This window comes from Drosophila sulfurigaster, chromosome 3, assembly GCF_023558435.1.
Source record: "Drosophila sulfurigaster albostrigata strain 15112-1811.04 chromosome 3, ASM2355843v2, whole genome shotgun sequence".
Taxonomy (NCBI): Eukaryota; Metazoa; Arthropoda; class Insecta; order Diptera; family Drosophilidae; genus Drosophila; species Drosophila sulfurigaster.
This window is the reverse complement of record NC_084883.1, coordinates 38,236,887-38,252,171: the sequence shown is the minus strand read 5'-3', so window position 1 is coordinate 38,252,171 and position 15,285 is coordinate 38,236,887. Positions and strand designations below refer to the sequence as shown.

The 15,285-nt window shown below is 40.0% G+C and overlaps 4 protein-coding genes across 5 annotated transcripts; 1 reads left to right on the top strand and 3 right to left on the bottom strand.

Moving 5' to 3' along the window:
* Nucleotides 1-34: 34 nt before the first annotated feature.
* On the top strand, nucleotides 35-2,399 carry LOC133846167 (putative serine protease K12H4.7). Its single transcript, XM_062280967.1, has 4 exons — nucleotides 35-1,140; nucleotides 1,199-1,337; nucleotides 1,395-1,866; nucleotides 1,937-2,399. The coding sequence occupies exons 1-4, from the start codon at nucleotides 344-346 to the stop codon at nucleotides 2,068-2,070; spliced, it is 1,542 nt and encodes a 513-aa protein (XP_062136951.1). The 5' UTR covers nucleotides 35-343; the 3' UTR covers nucleotides 2,071-2,399.
* LOC133846170 (uncharacterized) lies at nucleotides 2,126-3,754 on the bottom strand. Of its 2 annotated transcripts, XM_062280972.1 has the most exons (3): nucleotides 3,542-3,754; nucleotides 3,078-3,338; nucleotides 2,126-3,020 (listed from the first exon to the last, which is right to left on the bottom strand). In XM_062280972.1, exons 1-3 carry the CDS (start codon nucleotides 3,612-3,614, stop codon nucleotides 2,668-2,670), a joined length of 687 nt encoding a protein of 228 aa, XP_062136956.1. In that variant the 5' UTR covers nucleotides 3,615-3,754; the 3' UTR covers nucleotides 2,126-2,667. The 2 variants fall into 2 exon arrangements, with proteins under 2 accessions (XP_062136956.1, XP_062136955.1); XM_062280971.1 differs by having other exon boundaries at nucleotides 2,126-3,338; nucleotides 3,542-3,752.
* Nucleotides 3,755-3,916: 162 nt separating this feature from the next.
* On the bottom strand, nucleotides 3,917-11,025 carry LOC133846169 (G protein alpha i subunit). The gene is made up of 5 exons (XM_062280970.1): nucleotides 10,451-11,025; nucleotides 5,361-5,832; nucleotides 5,202-5,296; nucleotides 4,954-5,142; nucleotides 3,917-4,886 (listed from the first exon to the last, which is right to left on the bottom strand). Exons 1-5 carry the CDS (start codon nucleotides 10,569-10,571, stop codon nucleotides 4,696-4,698), a joined length of 1,068 nt encoding a protein of 355 aa, XP_062136954.1. The 5' UTR covers nucleotides 10,572-11,025; the 3' UTR covers nucleotides 3,917-4,695.
* Nucleotides 11,026-14,599: 3,574 nt separating this feature from the next.
* On the bottom strand, nucleotides 14,600-15,285 carry LOC133843668 (sperm-specific protein Don juan). Its single transcript, XM_062277311.1, has 2 exons — nucleotides 14,774-15,285; nucleotides 14,600-14,717 (listed from the first exon to the last, which is right to left on the bottom strand). Exons 1-2 carry the CDS (start codon nucleotides 15,180-15,182, stop codon nucleotides 14,659-14,661), a joined length of 468 nt encoding a protein of 155 aa, XP_062133295.1. The 5' UTR covers nucleotides 15,183-15,285; the 3' UTR covers nucleotides 14,600-14,658.

Sequence of the window (15,285 nt, the reverse complement as noted above, 5' to 3'; positions counted from 1 at the left end):
ATAATTGTGACTATAATAAACACAGTCGTCCAAATAATTCTGTTAACAGGGAAAGTTCACAGTGCAATTAAAGCTAGGTGGCAACGCCGCAACGCAGCCGGCAAGTGCGAAGCAAAAACAAATAACGAAAGCATAAAGAAATAGAAAAGTACGCAAATACATACTTATAGGTTCATTGTACATACGTATGCACATAAATAGATCTATATAAGCTGCATTCTTGCGCTGTTTTTACAGTTATTCGGTCAAGCAGCACTCGTGCTAATCAAATAACAGTTCTCTTCAATTGACCTCAGCGAGCAGAGCATAAAAAGTCACAAACTGATTGCGATTGTCTCGCAAAATGCAAACAACAAGGAACATTAAGGGGTTGAGTGTGCTCCTCTTCCTCCACTTTCTCTTCGCCACTCTAATATCGCAGACAGAATGTCTTGGATTTCGACGAGGTCGCCGATTTGATGGTTTCGTGGGTGAGCCAAGTAAAGTGGCTGGATTGCAACGTCTATTGGATTCAGAGGATTTGTGGTTCGAGCAGCGATTGGATCACTTCACTCCAAAAGACACACGCACTTGGCAGCAGCGTTATTATGTGAACGATCAATACTATCGCAATGATAGCCAGGCTCCAGTGTTCTTGATGATCGGCGGCGAGGGCGAGGCCACCAAAAAGTGGATGCATGAAGGGGCCTGGATACATTATGCCGAGCACTTTGGAGCATTGTGCATACAGCTGGAGCATCGTTTCTACGGCAAGAGTCATCCAACAAGCGATCTTTCCACCACCAACTTGGCTTATCTAAGTTCGGAACAGGCTTTGGCAGATTTATCTAACTTTGTGATTGCCATGAAGGCCAAGCATAACCTAGCCGATACCCAAAAGTGGATTGCATTCGGTGGATCATATCCCGGCTCTTTGGCTGCCTGGGCGCGAGAGAAGTATCCCAATTTAATCTACGGTGCCATCAGCTCCAGTGGCCCTCTGTTGGCCCAAGTGGACTTTAAGGAATACTTTGAAGTGGTCAAGGCTTCGTTGGCCAGCTACAAGCCCGAGTGTGTAGAAGCTGTGCAGCGCAGCTTTGCCCAAGTCGAAATACTGTTGAGACACATGATCGGACAACGCAACCTCGATGATAAGTTCAAGTATGTAAATAGTATCAAACACTATTTATAGAAATTTTAATCAGCTCGCCTTTTCTAGAACTTGCACGCCTTTGAAAGACTCGATTGAAAACCCATTGGACATAGCGAGTTTCTTTGAGAATATCGCTGGCAACTTTGCTGGCGTTGTGCAGTATAACAAGGACAACAGTCCACATGCCACCGTCACCATTGACGAAGTAAGCACTGTCAAAATAAAGGTATAGATATGCTCTAAAACTGTTGATTCTTTGCAGATCTGCGATATCATGCTTAATACTACGATTGGTCCACCGGTGACACGTTTGGGTGCGGTTAATGACTTGCTGCTGAAGGATTCAAAGACCAAGTGTCTGGACTACAAGTATGATAAGATGGTAGCCGACATGAAAAACGTTTCCTGGGACTCGGAGACGGCCAAGGGCATGCGTCAATGGATCTACCAAACTTGCACCGAATTTGGGTTCTATCAGACGTCGGAGAACAAATCCGATACATTTGGCGATCGCTTTGGTGTTGACTTTTTCATACGCCAATGCATGGATGTGTTCTCCGATCGCATGGATTCCAAATACCTGGATCAGGTTGTTGCCCAGACCAATAAATATTACGGCGCCCTCAAGCCAGAGACAACACAGGTTCTTTATGTGCATGGCTCCATTGATCCCTGGCATGCGTTGGGTCTGTATGTCTCAGCCAACACCAAGACACCCACAATTTATATTGAAGGTAATTGGATTTAATTGAGGGTTTGATTAATGTAATCCGACGCTTTATTTGGCGATTCACAATTTTGCAGGCACCGCACATTGCGCCAACATGTACGAACCATCGAGCAGTGATCCGCCTCAGCTGAAGGAGGCCCGCAATAAGATACTTAAGTTTCTGGCCAAATTACTGGACGGCTATGCCAGCCAAGCGAAGTTCTCTTGAATTTCAACAGAAATCTAAAACCAAATCATATCTTGCCAACTTGGCATTAATTGCAAAAAATATATACATTTGAATGGGTCTTGAAATTTGCGATCATCTGAATTAATAAGTGTATTTTAAATACCTCAATATTTTAAACTGATTTCGAAAACCGTTGCTAATATAATGCAAATAAAATATATACTTAAATGAATCTTACAATTTGCGGTTAAATCTGAATTATTTCATATATGTATTTCAAATACTTATATGATTACTGTATCGACTGTAGTCAGACTTTCTTGATTTAGTAACAAAATCATACCAGCATATTTGACAAACTAATAATATAAACTTAATTTTAAAATTTGTGGTTTATCAGAATTGTTTTATGCAAATGTAGGCGGAATATTGTAAATTGATTGAAATCAAACCAACTTTACTGAATTTAAGCCAGACCCAAAAGCAATACCAAATCTAAAAACTAAGCAAATGTTAATTCAAATTAAATACATTAAGTGGATCTTGAAATTTGAGATTTATGTGATTCGTTTAACGTGTTTAGAATGTGCTTATAATTCATGAATATTTGTTGTTTGCGAAAACCATTGACAATATTTAGTCCTTCTTGGCCTGCTCCATTTTCTCGTGGAATCGCTTCCAATAGTACTGGACTGTGGCATTCCGCAAGATCTTCTCATCCACAAAGCGTATGGTCCAGGTGCCCGTTAGATAGGTGATGTCATAAACAAAAGCCAAGACGCGAAAGACAAACTTCTCCACCTGCGCTTTGCTGGGCAAATTGGCAGCTACTTCCTGTAATTGCTTCACTGCATCATCGGCCATGTTGCCACCAGATGCTGAGCGATCAGTGGTAGGTTCTTTGGAATACGATGCTGTCGCCTTGGCCTTTTTGGTTTTCTTCGGCGCAGCAGCTGCTGTCGACTCAACAGTGCCAATGTTGCCACACTCTGGAAGCGTAGAAGTTGTATGCAATTGGGATGTAATTGTGCCTGCCTTGGTGTTACCCTCATTTGATTTGCAGCCGTCGCTGTTGCCTGAGCCCGCATTGCCAAAGGTTGCAGTCTGCACCTGGCCGCAGGCAGTTGCATCGCCGGCAGCATGTCCCATAGTCGTTGCATTGCCGCCAATGCTGCCAATTATGCCTCCCTGAGGGACGCCAGTGGCTGCTCCCTTGATGCTGTCATTGCCGCTGGCAAAGCTGCGGACTAACTGACGAGCCAGAACGTTGGACTGACGCTGCTTAATCTGTGCCAGCAATCCAGGATCTGCGTAGATAAATAGTTAAAAATGCATATAAAAAGTTATGTATTTTTCTAATGAATTTAAGAGATCGCTACATTTCGTAATGAGTTTTTATGCTGATTCTTAGCAGTGATTGTTGCTGCAATACCTCGAAGGAGTCATTCGTGATTTAACAAATTTAAAAAAAAAATCTGTATACAGACAGCTAAAGTTCTAGAAGACTTACCCATGCCCTTCATCAGCAGCATCGCTTGAGGAGCCTTGGCACGTTGGCTAACCGAAACTAATGCGCGCAACATATTTGTTTAGTTAAAGCTCAGCTTTGGTTTTTCGTGTATTTCAACAAGACTAAACAGAATAACTCGAGTAAACCAGAATATTTTTGAAGAGATTGATTGAATTTACGCAAACAACTATTCTGACTCTGATAAACGTTGACAGCAAAAGAACGTACGACTTTTGACGCCACGATAAACTCACCACGACTAAGTGAGGTGAGAACAGTGCTGTGCAACACATCAAATTTCTATTTGTAAAATTTCTTGTCTGACACTGGATATTTGCTTACCAAACTCCTCCATTAGAAAATAAACATTCGTCGTAGTTGTTGTATTTTGTCTTTATTTAAGCTAATACTAAAAAATATTAGTAAGTTTTCTAGTTACACGTAAAACGGGCATACAAAAATGTGGCCCACGCTCACTCTAAATGGTGCGCTAAGCTCTTGGCAAAATGTACGCGGCGGCGTCCTCAATGATAAGTGTTGCAAGACGTGGCATCGAAAGGCATGGCGTAAAATGAGAGAATGACATTTGACGTAGTCGGTTGATTTTGCGCCATGCAATTTAGCCACATTTACAGTACACCAAATGATTTAGTAAATAAACTTAAATAAAACTCAAAAGACAACTGGCCACAATTGTGGCATTTATGCACAAGAGTGGCCAATTGTCTTTAGCAAGCTCCATCCTAATGACGCCTAATTTACACTTGTTAAATTACATACATACACGCGTAGTATAATTAGTTCACTTATAGCATTTAAACAGTTAACTTAATTAATTGCAGTTGGTTATTTGTTCCGCGACTATTGGCAACAAAATCGGTTCGTTGTTTACACATATAAGTTTATCTCAAGAGCATTGTAAAGCATTTCAAATGTAATAATAGAATAAGTGTATAAATGTACGTATTACACTATACATAATGGACTATGTATGCATATACATATGTTAGTATATGAATGTAAAATGTATATATATCTGTCTACTAGTAATTATAATGTAATGGAAATGTTTGCGCGCTTTCCGTTAATACTAAGACGCACTCTAATCATATAAGCTGCTTCTCTCCCTATATCTCTCTGTCTTGTCTATATTCTTAAAACAATCCAATTTGTTTCAGATTGTTCTTGATGATGACATCTGTAACGGCATCGAATACAAACTTAACATTGTTCGTATCTGTGGCGCAGGTGAGATGCGTATAGATTTCCTTTTGGTCTTTTCGTTTGTTGAGATTTTCGAATTTCATGCGAATGTAATTGGCGGCCTCCTCAAATGTGTTCGAGCCTGCAAAGTAGAACAGATAATTGATTAACAATATGTTTGAATGAATGATCTGATTATAATGTAATACCAGTGTATTCGGGGAAGCATATTGTGAGAGGAGATCGTTTGATTTTTTCCTCGAACAAATCCTTTTTGTTCAAGAAGAGTATGATAGACGTTTCGACGAACCATTTGGAATTGCAGATGGAGTCGAAGAGCTTGAGTGATTCAATCATGCGATTCATTTCCTCATCCTCGGCCAAGACCAAGTCATAGCCTATAAGATAATTTCAATTATTTACTACATCATCTAAAGAGTTAATAATGGAAACTCACCTGAGAGTGCCACACAAAAGATGATGGCAGTGACTCCCTCAAAGCAATGAATCCACTTCTTACGCTCTGAACGCTGACCGCCCACATCAAACAACCTGCAAATAAAAAGTTTTTAATTAGAACTCTTATCCAATGTGGTGAGAAGTATGACAAACTCACTTAAAGTGTAGCTGTTTGCAGCTAAAGTGCGTCTCAATAATGCCTGTGGTCTTGACACGCGTGCGCAGCACATCCTGCTGTGTAGGAATATAGTTCGGCTGCGCAATCCTGTCCAGTGAGTTCAGATAGTAGCCAGCCGAGTCATTCAGTTGATACTCGCGCGAACGTGAAAAGGATTGCTGCACTCCACCATCCGACCAGAGCTTCTTCATCAGCATCACAATCTCTGGGAGCAGAATGCCCTCGTCTGCCGCCGAGGCGTGTGTGAAGAACTGACGGGCAATGTCCGTTTTTCCGGGATCCGCAAACTCAATCTTTAGCCGGCCCATGGCACGTATGATGACCATCAGACTCTGTACCGTATTGCTGTAGACGACGCGACGATATTCCTCGCACTCCTCTTGTGAATAGCCCGTCTCATGGATGATCTTCATTTGCTTCACTATCGTTGATTTGCCAGATTCGCCAGCACCTGAAAGAAAACCACAACATCAATAAATATATAAATAAATATTTCCAGAATGAGCTCATTCTATTAGTAAGTAATTGATGCTGACATCGGGAATGTGGAAGAAGTTTCGCTTCTTTGTGTCGTGCGTAAAACGCGCCATGAATGAATCAATGAATAGTAGTCATCATAGTCGTCTCGTTGTTGCCTACTGTCTTTATGAATGAATGTATGGTGGCTTGCCACAAATTGCTCAAATGTCTTTGAGTTCAAGAGGCCAAAAAGCTCGCCGAGTCGACTCCTAAGCTCAATTGCGATGGTCATGTAATCCCAAGTAATTGAGCTTGTTACAAACAGCATACGTATGTAGCTAACTAGCGGCGATTGCAATTTATTTATTTAGCAATCGAATTTATACTTTTATAATTCCCTATTTATAAATTCCTCATTTCAACATTAAACAGTTCATTGAACTCTCGCGACACATTCGAGTTATCAAAAAGTGCATAAAGTTTCCACATGAGTCGTAAATAAATAAAACGCTGAGCATGATTAAACAGTGCTCCCTCTAAAGAGTGAAATTTCGATTTGTAAATTTAGTGTAGATAATTAATTTTTAAAAATACTTATTCTATTATCAATATCTAATAATTATATAATTTCATTTAAAAATATTTACTTTTTTAAAATATTTTTTCATCAAAATTTTAAATTTAGTAATGAAAATAATAAATTTAGTGACTCCTGGTTTCCATTAGTTCACTTTATAGGAAGTGTACTGTATTTCGAGGCCTGTATTGACAGTCAAGACAGAGAGTGGAGGAATAAGTACAAATAAAAACAAACTGACCATATCGAAGGTGTTGCAACCAGCCGCATAGATAATAAAACGATGTTACGTGTTTATTAGTTTCCTCTACCACCCAAAAAAGTAAAAATAATAAAAACTGCATGTTTTTATTGTAGTCATGATCTCGTTCAACTGCCGGTCGAAGTTTTCCTAAGTTATAAAACGATAGGCGATGTCGACGACGATTGCAACAATGGAACATTAAGCCAACTTTTTTTTCTTTCTTTTCAGTTAAATCTTTGCAACATTCAATGCTTTTGTCGCTGCTTTGACGGTTGTTGTTAAGGTCCATTCCCAGACAGAAGCACATATGAAGCATAGAGACGAAGAGTGATGGTTAGGTAATTGCAATGCCTTAACTCAACTGTACTTTCACTTTTTACTGCGCTTAGTACTGCTTCCCAACGAACTCCAAGTCCAACTTACGGGCATTAACAGCCTGTTGATATATTAAGCCTTTTCCTATTTTTTTTCTATTTACTTTTTACAAACTAACAAGCAACAATGCGCACTAATTTAGCAATAAACAAAAATGTCGTTATACACGATGTTATGGCTTAAAAGACGGCCAAAAAGGGGCCCTTACCAATCTGAATACGAATTAGGAAATGTTCGAATGTGAACAAAAAAACAGTTTGTAACAATGGCGAAAAAAGGTCAATTTAATAATAATAATAACACACACACACACACGGATACAAACGTGCGTTGTATATTCATTTATCAATGCACCGTTACATGTGCCATAATAATCAGCCTCAGTATGAGAAGAGAGACAGAGAGAGAATGAGAACGTTCCAAAGAGGCGCGAATCGAATAGCGGTGAGTACAAAGCGTGCTTGGGCACGATTACAACAAAACACAACATAACCAGAAGCAGAAGCAGCGACTACGACAACAACCGCATAATCATCATTAACATCGCCCATCATGATAATCAGCGGTATTAAAATTAACTTCATTAGCACACTCTCACATTCACACATACATACATAGACAGTGCAGCCTCCGTCACCCCAGGCAACACTTGTAGTTGTGAGTGGGGAGTGCTACACACACACACACACACACAAGTCGCAATTCTACAATTGCAGTTCCTGGACAATTAGACACATATACACACACACGCATACCTATGCGTATTAAAAGGTGACTAAAGGCAAACAGTGATATTCTCCGACAACAAAAGAAAGCTGAAACCATTCCAAAACAAATTGCTCGATTGCTGTTGCTACGTTTGCATGAGTAATCGTAATCGAGTTTCATTGGCGCCGCCAAGCGGCTGGCGTCTGAACTTTTTTAGATAAGTTGAGTGAGAGAAATATGCCTGTGTTAATCAGAGGCAGACTTCACTGCATGATGAATCGTGAATACTTGCACTTATTATTACTCGTAAATAAACACACTCTCTGCGGCATTTCATAATTGGCCAACGGAAGTGGCAGCATTATCTATATGTTCGTATGTTTGTAAATTCAAATTGCTATTTAAAGCGCAATTATTATCGCATCTAACTTGTATGCTTTTTTAGTGAGACAAAGTCGAGTGTACGTTAGTTGAAGAATTCATGTTTTTAATATTCGATCGCTAAGAGGTTATTTATTGATAAGTCCGATAAGGCAGCGAGGCGACATGAATTATTGCGACAAGCACATAAAGTACATTATATATGTGAAGAACATATATAGAAAATTCTTAAAAAATTGTTGATTAAGTCGTTTGTGTTGACAGTGCTTCCAAGTGTTTGTGTTTGTGTGCGTGTCGAATATTGTTTATCTGTGGAACTGCCAAACGTAATGTGTCGTCGACATCATGTGGTTTATTATTATTTATTAATGTTATTTACTTGTACATACAATTTCTTACTCATATTTGATTTCCTTCCTATCGCAATCTTATGCAAATACTACAATTGGGAATAACATTTCACTCGCATGAACACATTTTGTAAATTGTAGAATTGAAACGAAAGTTGCACTCTCAATTGAATAGCGTGTCAAAGAGAGGAAGGGAGAGTGAGTGACAACAAATTAAGTGGCGTAATTCGACTGAAGAGGGGCCAATGGTCAGACACCCACTGCAATAACAATAGCAAAATTGTATTAATACCGCACAACAACAACTACAACAATAACAAGACAAACACAAGCGAAGCTGCAAAAGTCGCAAAGCAACAGCTGCCAAACTACAAGCGCAGTCCAAACAAGCACAGACATAAAACATGCATGTACGTGCATGCATTCACACATATACTAATGCGCACGCGCACATGCACAGCTGCATTTGATGTGGGGCCATTTATTTGCACTAATATCATTCACCCCACTTAAAATGTCAGTGTAAAAGCAGCAGCACAACAACAACAAGAGTCGCTGTCCCGACCAATTAGGTCTGCCAGACAGGGACGCATAGATAGCGAGAGCAACGCAGGCGCAGCAGCAACGGCGAAAGAGATACTTAATACCATAGAAGTGAAAATACCAACAATAAAATAAATATGAGAGCACAAATGTTAGGCAAGTGTTGCAAGGTGTTTTTGGTTTTTTGCTTGCTTGCCATAAACAAACAACACTGTCATGCATACTTGCTGCGCTTGTCACTCTACTTATAATTGTCTGTCTTAACGAGCAGCTGAATGTGCAGTACAATGAAATTCTGCTTGCAAGTTGAATACATAATAAATGAAAACTGCATTGCTTTTATATTGCCACCAATTCACAATAGTTATTGGGTGTAGTATATAAGTAGTGTAGTATTAAGCTAATATATATTTTATATCTCATGGAATGACGTCTAAAGTTCGAGTGATTTCTGCTTAGCTGCATTCCATATTAGGGCCAGTGTTGTACAGCGATGAATGATGAGTTCATCTCGAGTGTCACTTAACTGGCATGCCGAATGTCCCTTTCGCACCCCCTGTTGCGGTCTATCATCGTTGCCACTCAGCAGCCCCTTTTCTTGAGTCATTCGACGAGCGCCGCTTCATTAACAAAGCGGCTAAGTGCAACTATGTGTGTGTTTGTGTAACTATTTATGTACACATGTATGTAGCTGTTGCTCGAAAGCTGGAAAAAACCTCATTTCATTGTTTTAGACATTGAATGGCAATGAATGAATGAAAGTGCGCTTGCGAAGCATTCAAATATAATTTCTCGTAGTGGCGTTTTTTTTTGTTTTTTTTTCGTATAGAAATTTAATTACAGAAGGCTAAAACGCGACGCGGTGTTTAATTTCACTCGAGCGACAGAGAGGTCAAAGTTGATATGGCGCAACGCTTCAATGCACATTTCACACAAGCCACAACAAGTGCGCACACATATATTTATATATAAATATATATGTACATATGTGTGTGTGAGGAACCGCAGAACAAACATGTTTTCATATGGCAGCCGATGGATGGCGCCCCAGTTGCTAAAGCCGCTGCTCGACATTTGGTTTCAATTTACATTCAATTTTCGTATCGCAATCGAATTATTAGACTTGCTTGTGCATTGCATAATGATGAAAGATGCACATACATGAATATGTACACAGAGAAAGAGTCAAACAACTTCCTTTATCTTGCCCATTTAATTGAAAGAGCAACAAATAAATTTATGTCTACACACATACACGCACTTGCATGTAAACGGTTTTTGTTAGTTTCCTTTGGCGATCACTATTAAAGTTACCCCATATAAAAGAATGTGTGTGTGTGTACATTTCCCTTTCGTGTAAATGGCGTCGCTTAAAAATGTGATATTAAATACTTATGGTCGAGAAGAGATCTTTTTTATTAAAGAGACGCACCCAAGAGCAGCAGTTTAACCTCCGATGCGGCGCGTTCTCCTTCAGCTCTTAATGCCCGGTCGATGTTTTTCGAACGTTCGATGGCTTCTTTATCTCGTGCTGTACTCACGGCACAACCCATTTTCTTATTTTCAATTTATTTTCTTGTTAACAAACAACTTCTTTGATTGTATTGGCGTTCGTTCGTTCGCCAATAATAATTAATTGATTTTCACTCGCGTTTTTCGGTACTTTTTTTTTTAATTAGCCACTGCAGATCGCGTTGCGTCTGCGCGTCGTCTGTACACTTTTTTTTGGCTGCTTCTCCTCCCTTCACACACAATACACATACACACCGCACACTCAAAATTTCGGGCGACGCAGACGCAGAGACTTGGCGGTGCCGTTGAATTTTTCCGCACTTTCCAAAAAACTCTCGCGGCGAACGTGTTTCAATTATATCAATTTTCTAACGCTATGTCTGGCGGCAATGCAAATTATTATTGGTTTTGGTTTTTTCTTTTTTTTTTTTTTGTCAAAATTGCTATTGCCGTTTGGGAGCGTGCGTGAATCACTTTTTAACTTCTACTGCGGTTTTAACAGCGTTACCGCAGCTTGCACCTTAAAATGCTCTATTTTACGACAAAAATACCAAAATATACCACGTTTGTAATTATAAGCTTAAGAATGAGATCAACTTAAATTAAGTCATGGTTTCATATTAAACATTAAAGAAATATTAGAATATTTATATTTTTTGATAGTCAACTACTAAAATGCGTTGTTGGCTGGTCACACTGCTCACGATCAACGCTTCTCAGTGCTTAAAAACGTAAGATTATTGAATTTTCCAACACTTAGCATAGGGGCAACTTTCTTCTCATTTCGAGCCAGCCTTGCCAGACTGTGCTTAACAGAAAATCAAACAAGCAACGGCATTTTATGTTATATACCTTCCAGCTTTTAAGAGAGTATTGAATTGAGCCTTTGTATATCAGGCAGCATTCTGATAAACACTTGCCAACAAACATGGAATCCAAAATATGTATGTGTCAAAATAAATCAGTAAATTACTATTACTTATTATTATTTTTTATTTTCTGGAGAATTATTTCTCTGCTTAATAATATATTTATAACTATTTAAATTAATCGACAGACTACTGTATTTGTGTTGGCTGATTTATCTTTTGTGCGTAATGTGTATGAACTTATGTATGCACAGGCTGCAACATTTTTAGAATGAATCAAAATTTCAATATCAGAATTTTTGCCCTTTGGCGCACAATGTTTATTGAAACACGCATTAAGTATAAACAAAGAGCAGATCACACAAAAATGTATGCGACTCGGAAGTGCACGGTGTGTGTTGTTGTTGCTCGCTCAATGTGGGCACAAACCGAAAAAGTTCTCAGGGCCCAAAGTGAGTGTGTGTGTGAGTGTGTGAGAATGCATGCATAAATAATATTTGCTTTGGCCTTTTGGGACAAAGATGACGATGGGTGGGCACCATTGGCGGCCAACAACAGGCGCCAAATGGCAGCAGTTGCATACTTATCGAAAATCGAAGATTGGATGGCAGAGCTGACACAGCTTTCCTCAACTAATTTGTCTATTTAAATAAAAAAAAGCACTAGGGTCGCAGTGCAAAAGTTGTTGGCTGCAAAGAGAGAGCGTCACATGTTGTTATTCCCTGCCGTGCCCTTTCCTTCTCCCTGTCTACGTTGAGGCCATCAACGGGTCATGATTTACACATGTTTACACGAGCCGCTCGATTGGGGGGAGGCAGGGCATTGGGATCCCCTCATGAATGAATGATTGCAGCATTGCTTCTGTGCTGCTGCTGTAATTTATCGTAAAAAGTAAAACGACAACAGCAACAGCAACGACAAACGGCGGCCGCAGCAGCTAGAGAAATATGGATTATGCGGTTTTAGGGGTTTGGAGAATACGGACAGTCGACGCTTTGGGTGGTCCAATTGGTGGTCGACGAGGTTGCGATGCAGTCAGCGCATGTCTCTCCTCTTCTTCATCTTCTTCGCCTACTCGGCTGTCTTTCTTACTCGTCATCGGCATCAACATTGCTGTCGCTGTTCTTGTTGTTCTTCTTCTTGTCTGTGTTGTTGTTGTTGCTCTTGTATCTCTCCCACTGTATTTCAAACCGTTTTGCGTTTGCTGATGCCAACAATTTTGACGAACGTCGACGTCGGCGTCGGCCAAACTTCAATCGGCGCGCGCACAAAAACAAAACCAAAGCAAACAACAGCAGCAGGCAGCAGCAACAACAACAATTAAAGGACGTCAAGGCCTTGAAATAGATATGTGTATGTATGTATGTATGCACATGTATGTGCATACGTATATGTGTACTCTCCACTCCCACACCTCTACACGCGTACGCATACGCACACGCCGTTTGGCACATGTGTTGTTGCCTTTGCTGTTGCCTGAGCAAACTCAAGATTAAGATTAATTTCGTCGATAATTCGGAAAAAAAGATCATTTGGTAAAAAACTTTACGCCTCGGCCTTTTTATGCGTTGAAAGGTTGAACAGTGGCAAAGGCGGCTGTTGTTCATTTGAATGATAGAGAGTGCAGAGTGGGAGGGGGAGGGGGAGGGGAGACGAATAGAATGGCGTCGCGTCGTCAGAGCTCCACGCACTCAAGTGGAGTTGCAGACGGCAGACGTTCAAATGATCGATTCTTGACCGCCCGTCGATCGTCGCCTGCGTCAATCGATTGGCTTTCGGAACGTTTTAAAGTGCCGCCGATAGAGTCAATCAGCTGATTCGTCTGACAAGAAGTGGAAGCCAAAGGAAAGTAAGTGTGACCGCAGCACAATATATTGCAGTGGGTGGTTCAGGTAATAGTAAGAACGGTCATACAGGAAATACAAAGTTAGCCATATTAAAATGTACAATGCAAAAAAAAGAAAACTTTTAATGTGTTCTTGTCATTGATGCGACCAAATGATGTTGTAAAATTAAAATAAACTGAAATTAGCAGCGTGCAATTTGTTTACATTGAAAATGTAATAATTACCCAAAACACAGACGCAAAGAGAGGAAGAAGACAAAAATCGATCGTTCGAAGACCTTAAAATAAAAAAGATGAAAAAGTATTTTAACTATTGAGTCTGAGAAGCAGCAGCATCATCATCGGCTGCATTTGCTCGACAAGTGCGGCCCGTGTCTAGAAATGGTTTTGTTTACACTAAGTGTAGGGAAAACTAAATCGTACACTCATCCGATGGCCATACGGCTGCAACCTGCCCGACAATGGGAACGGGGAACGGGGAACTGGAACGGGTGCAGATCTGGTGATCTGGGGATCTGGTAGCTGCACAAGCAGCAGGAAACAAATATCGGTGGCAGCGCAATTGAATTGCCATAAAAATTGACTCGTCGGGGCCGAGTGTGAAATTTATGAATTCCCGTCGTTGCAGTGGAAAATATCTTTTGTCATGGATGCCAGAGGTTCGAGATCAGAGAGGAGCGATCTGTGCATCTCCCGAGCACGGTTACTACGTGGGAGCTTTTAAGCACCTGCCAGCTGATGTAGAGCAGTTCTTCCACAGAATAATGCAATAATTTCGTACAAGTATTTTTGTAATTTTCGGTAATTTCGAGGTCTTTGTAAGTTGTTCCGAATTGGGAAATCAAGTTCTTTGATTTTCCTGTATATAAAACTGTACTACATTTAAAAAGACTCATCTTAACTATTGGATCTTCCTGACTGCTACTGTCAAGCTTCCTAGTTGGGACTAGAGGGATTCAGCCGATGTACCATGTGTAGTAGCATCGCCATAAAATGTCCATGGAAATTCACTGATTGCATACGCCTTCGGTTTCGACTTTTATCACTGTTTATGGGTTTATCTTTTCTCTTTTGAATGTGTGTGTGTGTGTTAGTTTCCCTTCCCTGGGCAGCTATTTTTGCGCCGATTTTACTTGTTGCTTTATGGCTTTATAATGTCTGAGCGTTCAGTTTTATGATCTCTGTGTGCCTGGCCAGCCATAAACTAATAGTGATTCATGTCGTTCCGCCAACAACATACTCGTAACAATTTGTTGCTACCCATTATGTGGACTGCTCCTCCGCTGGCGCCAGACGGTCAGTTTGTGAAGGCTGCGAGAGAAGCAAGTGGATCCACAACAGAAGATGAGACTAATTTTTAAAATTGGCATATCTTTATTTCGGTGAACAGAAAAAATGAATGGGACTCAACATTTATTTTTTTTGCTTTCCGCCTTTACCGTCCTTGCAGCGTGGAGAGGTTGGTGTCAGTACTAGAAATCAATAAATTGTTATTGAATTCCTTCAAACACAACAGCATAATTCGAACCTTTATTACACACAGACTTTTTCTTGTTGGAATCATCTTTCTTGCTGCAAGGATCTTTCTTCTTGCAAGGATCTTCCTTCTTTTTGCATGGATCTTTCTTCTTACAGGGATCTTCCTTCTTTTTCTTGCAAGGATCTTTCTTTTTGCAGGGATCCTCCTTTTTCTTGCAAGGATCCTCTTTCTTTTTGCAAGGGTCTTTCTTCTTCTTGCATGGATCTTCCTTCTTCTTTTTGCAAGGATCTTTCTTTTTGCAGGGATCTTCCTTCTTTTTACATGGATCCGACTTCTTGTTACATAGGATTTCTTGCACGTTGGGTTCTATCGGCTGTGGACATCCAGCAATATTTCGAAAACACGATATATACGATTCGCCCAATTTTAAAATAGAGTTGCTTATTAAACGATTCATACTGATTTGATTTTGTCTGGATTTTAGTGTCCGAAAATGTTCACAATTATTTAATTTAAATGTTTCTACACTAAGTTCTAAAATCAAAATGATACTGAACAAT

Excerpts from the sequence above, each read along its gene's own strand:
- LOC133843668 (XM_062277311.1), bottom strand. The coding sequence starts at position 15,182 with ATGAATCGTTTAATAAGCAACTCTATTTTAAAATTGGGCGAATCGTAT. Across the intron at positions 14,718-14,773 it reads AAAGTCTGTGTGTAATAAAG|TACTGACACCAACCTCTCCA; the intron begins GTTCGAATTATG and ends ATTGATTTCTAG.
- LOC133846169 (XM_062280970.1), bottom strand. The coding sequence starts at position 10,571 with ATGGGTTGTGCCGTGAGTACAGCACGAGATAAAGAAGCCATCGAACGT. Across the intron at positions 5,297-5,360 it reads TGCAAACAGCTACACTTTAA|GTTGTTTGATGTGGGCGGTC; the intron begins GTGAGTTTGTCA and ends TTTTATTTGCAG. Across the intron at positions 5,143-5,201 it reads CTTTTGTGTGGCACTCTCAG|GCTATGACTTGGTCTTGGCC; the intron begins GTGAGTTTCCAT and ends ATTATCTTATAG.
- LOC133846170 (XM_062280971.1), bottom strand. The coding sequence starts at position 3,614 with ATGTTGCGCGCATTAGTTTCGGTTAGCCAACGTGCCAAGGCTCCTCAA. Across the intron at positions 3,339-3,541 it reads GCTGCTGATGAAGGGCATGG|ATCCTGGATTGCTGGCACAG; the intron begins GTAAGTCTTCTA and ends TTATCTACGCAG.
- LOC133846167 (XM_062280967.1), top strand. The coding sequence starts at position 344 with ATGCAAACAACAAGGAACATTAAGGGGTTGAGTGTGCTCCTCTTCCTC. Across the intron at positions 1,141-1,198 it reads AACCTCGATGATAAGTTCAA|AACTTGCACGCCTTTGAAAG; the intron begins GTATGTAAATAG and ends CGCCTTTTCTAG. Across the intron at positions 1,338-1,394 it reads CCACCGTCACCATTGACGAA|ATCTGCGATATCATGCTTAA; the intron begins GTAAGCACTGTC and ends GATTCTTTGCAG.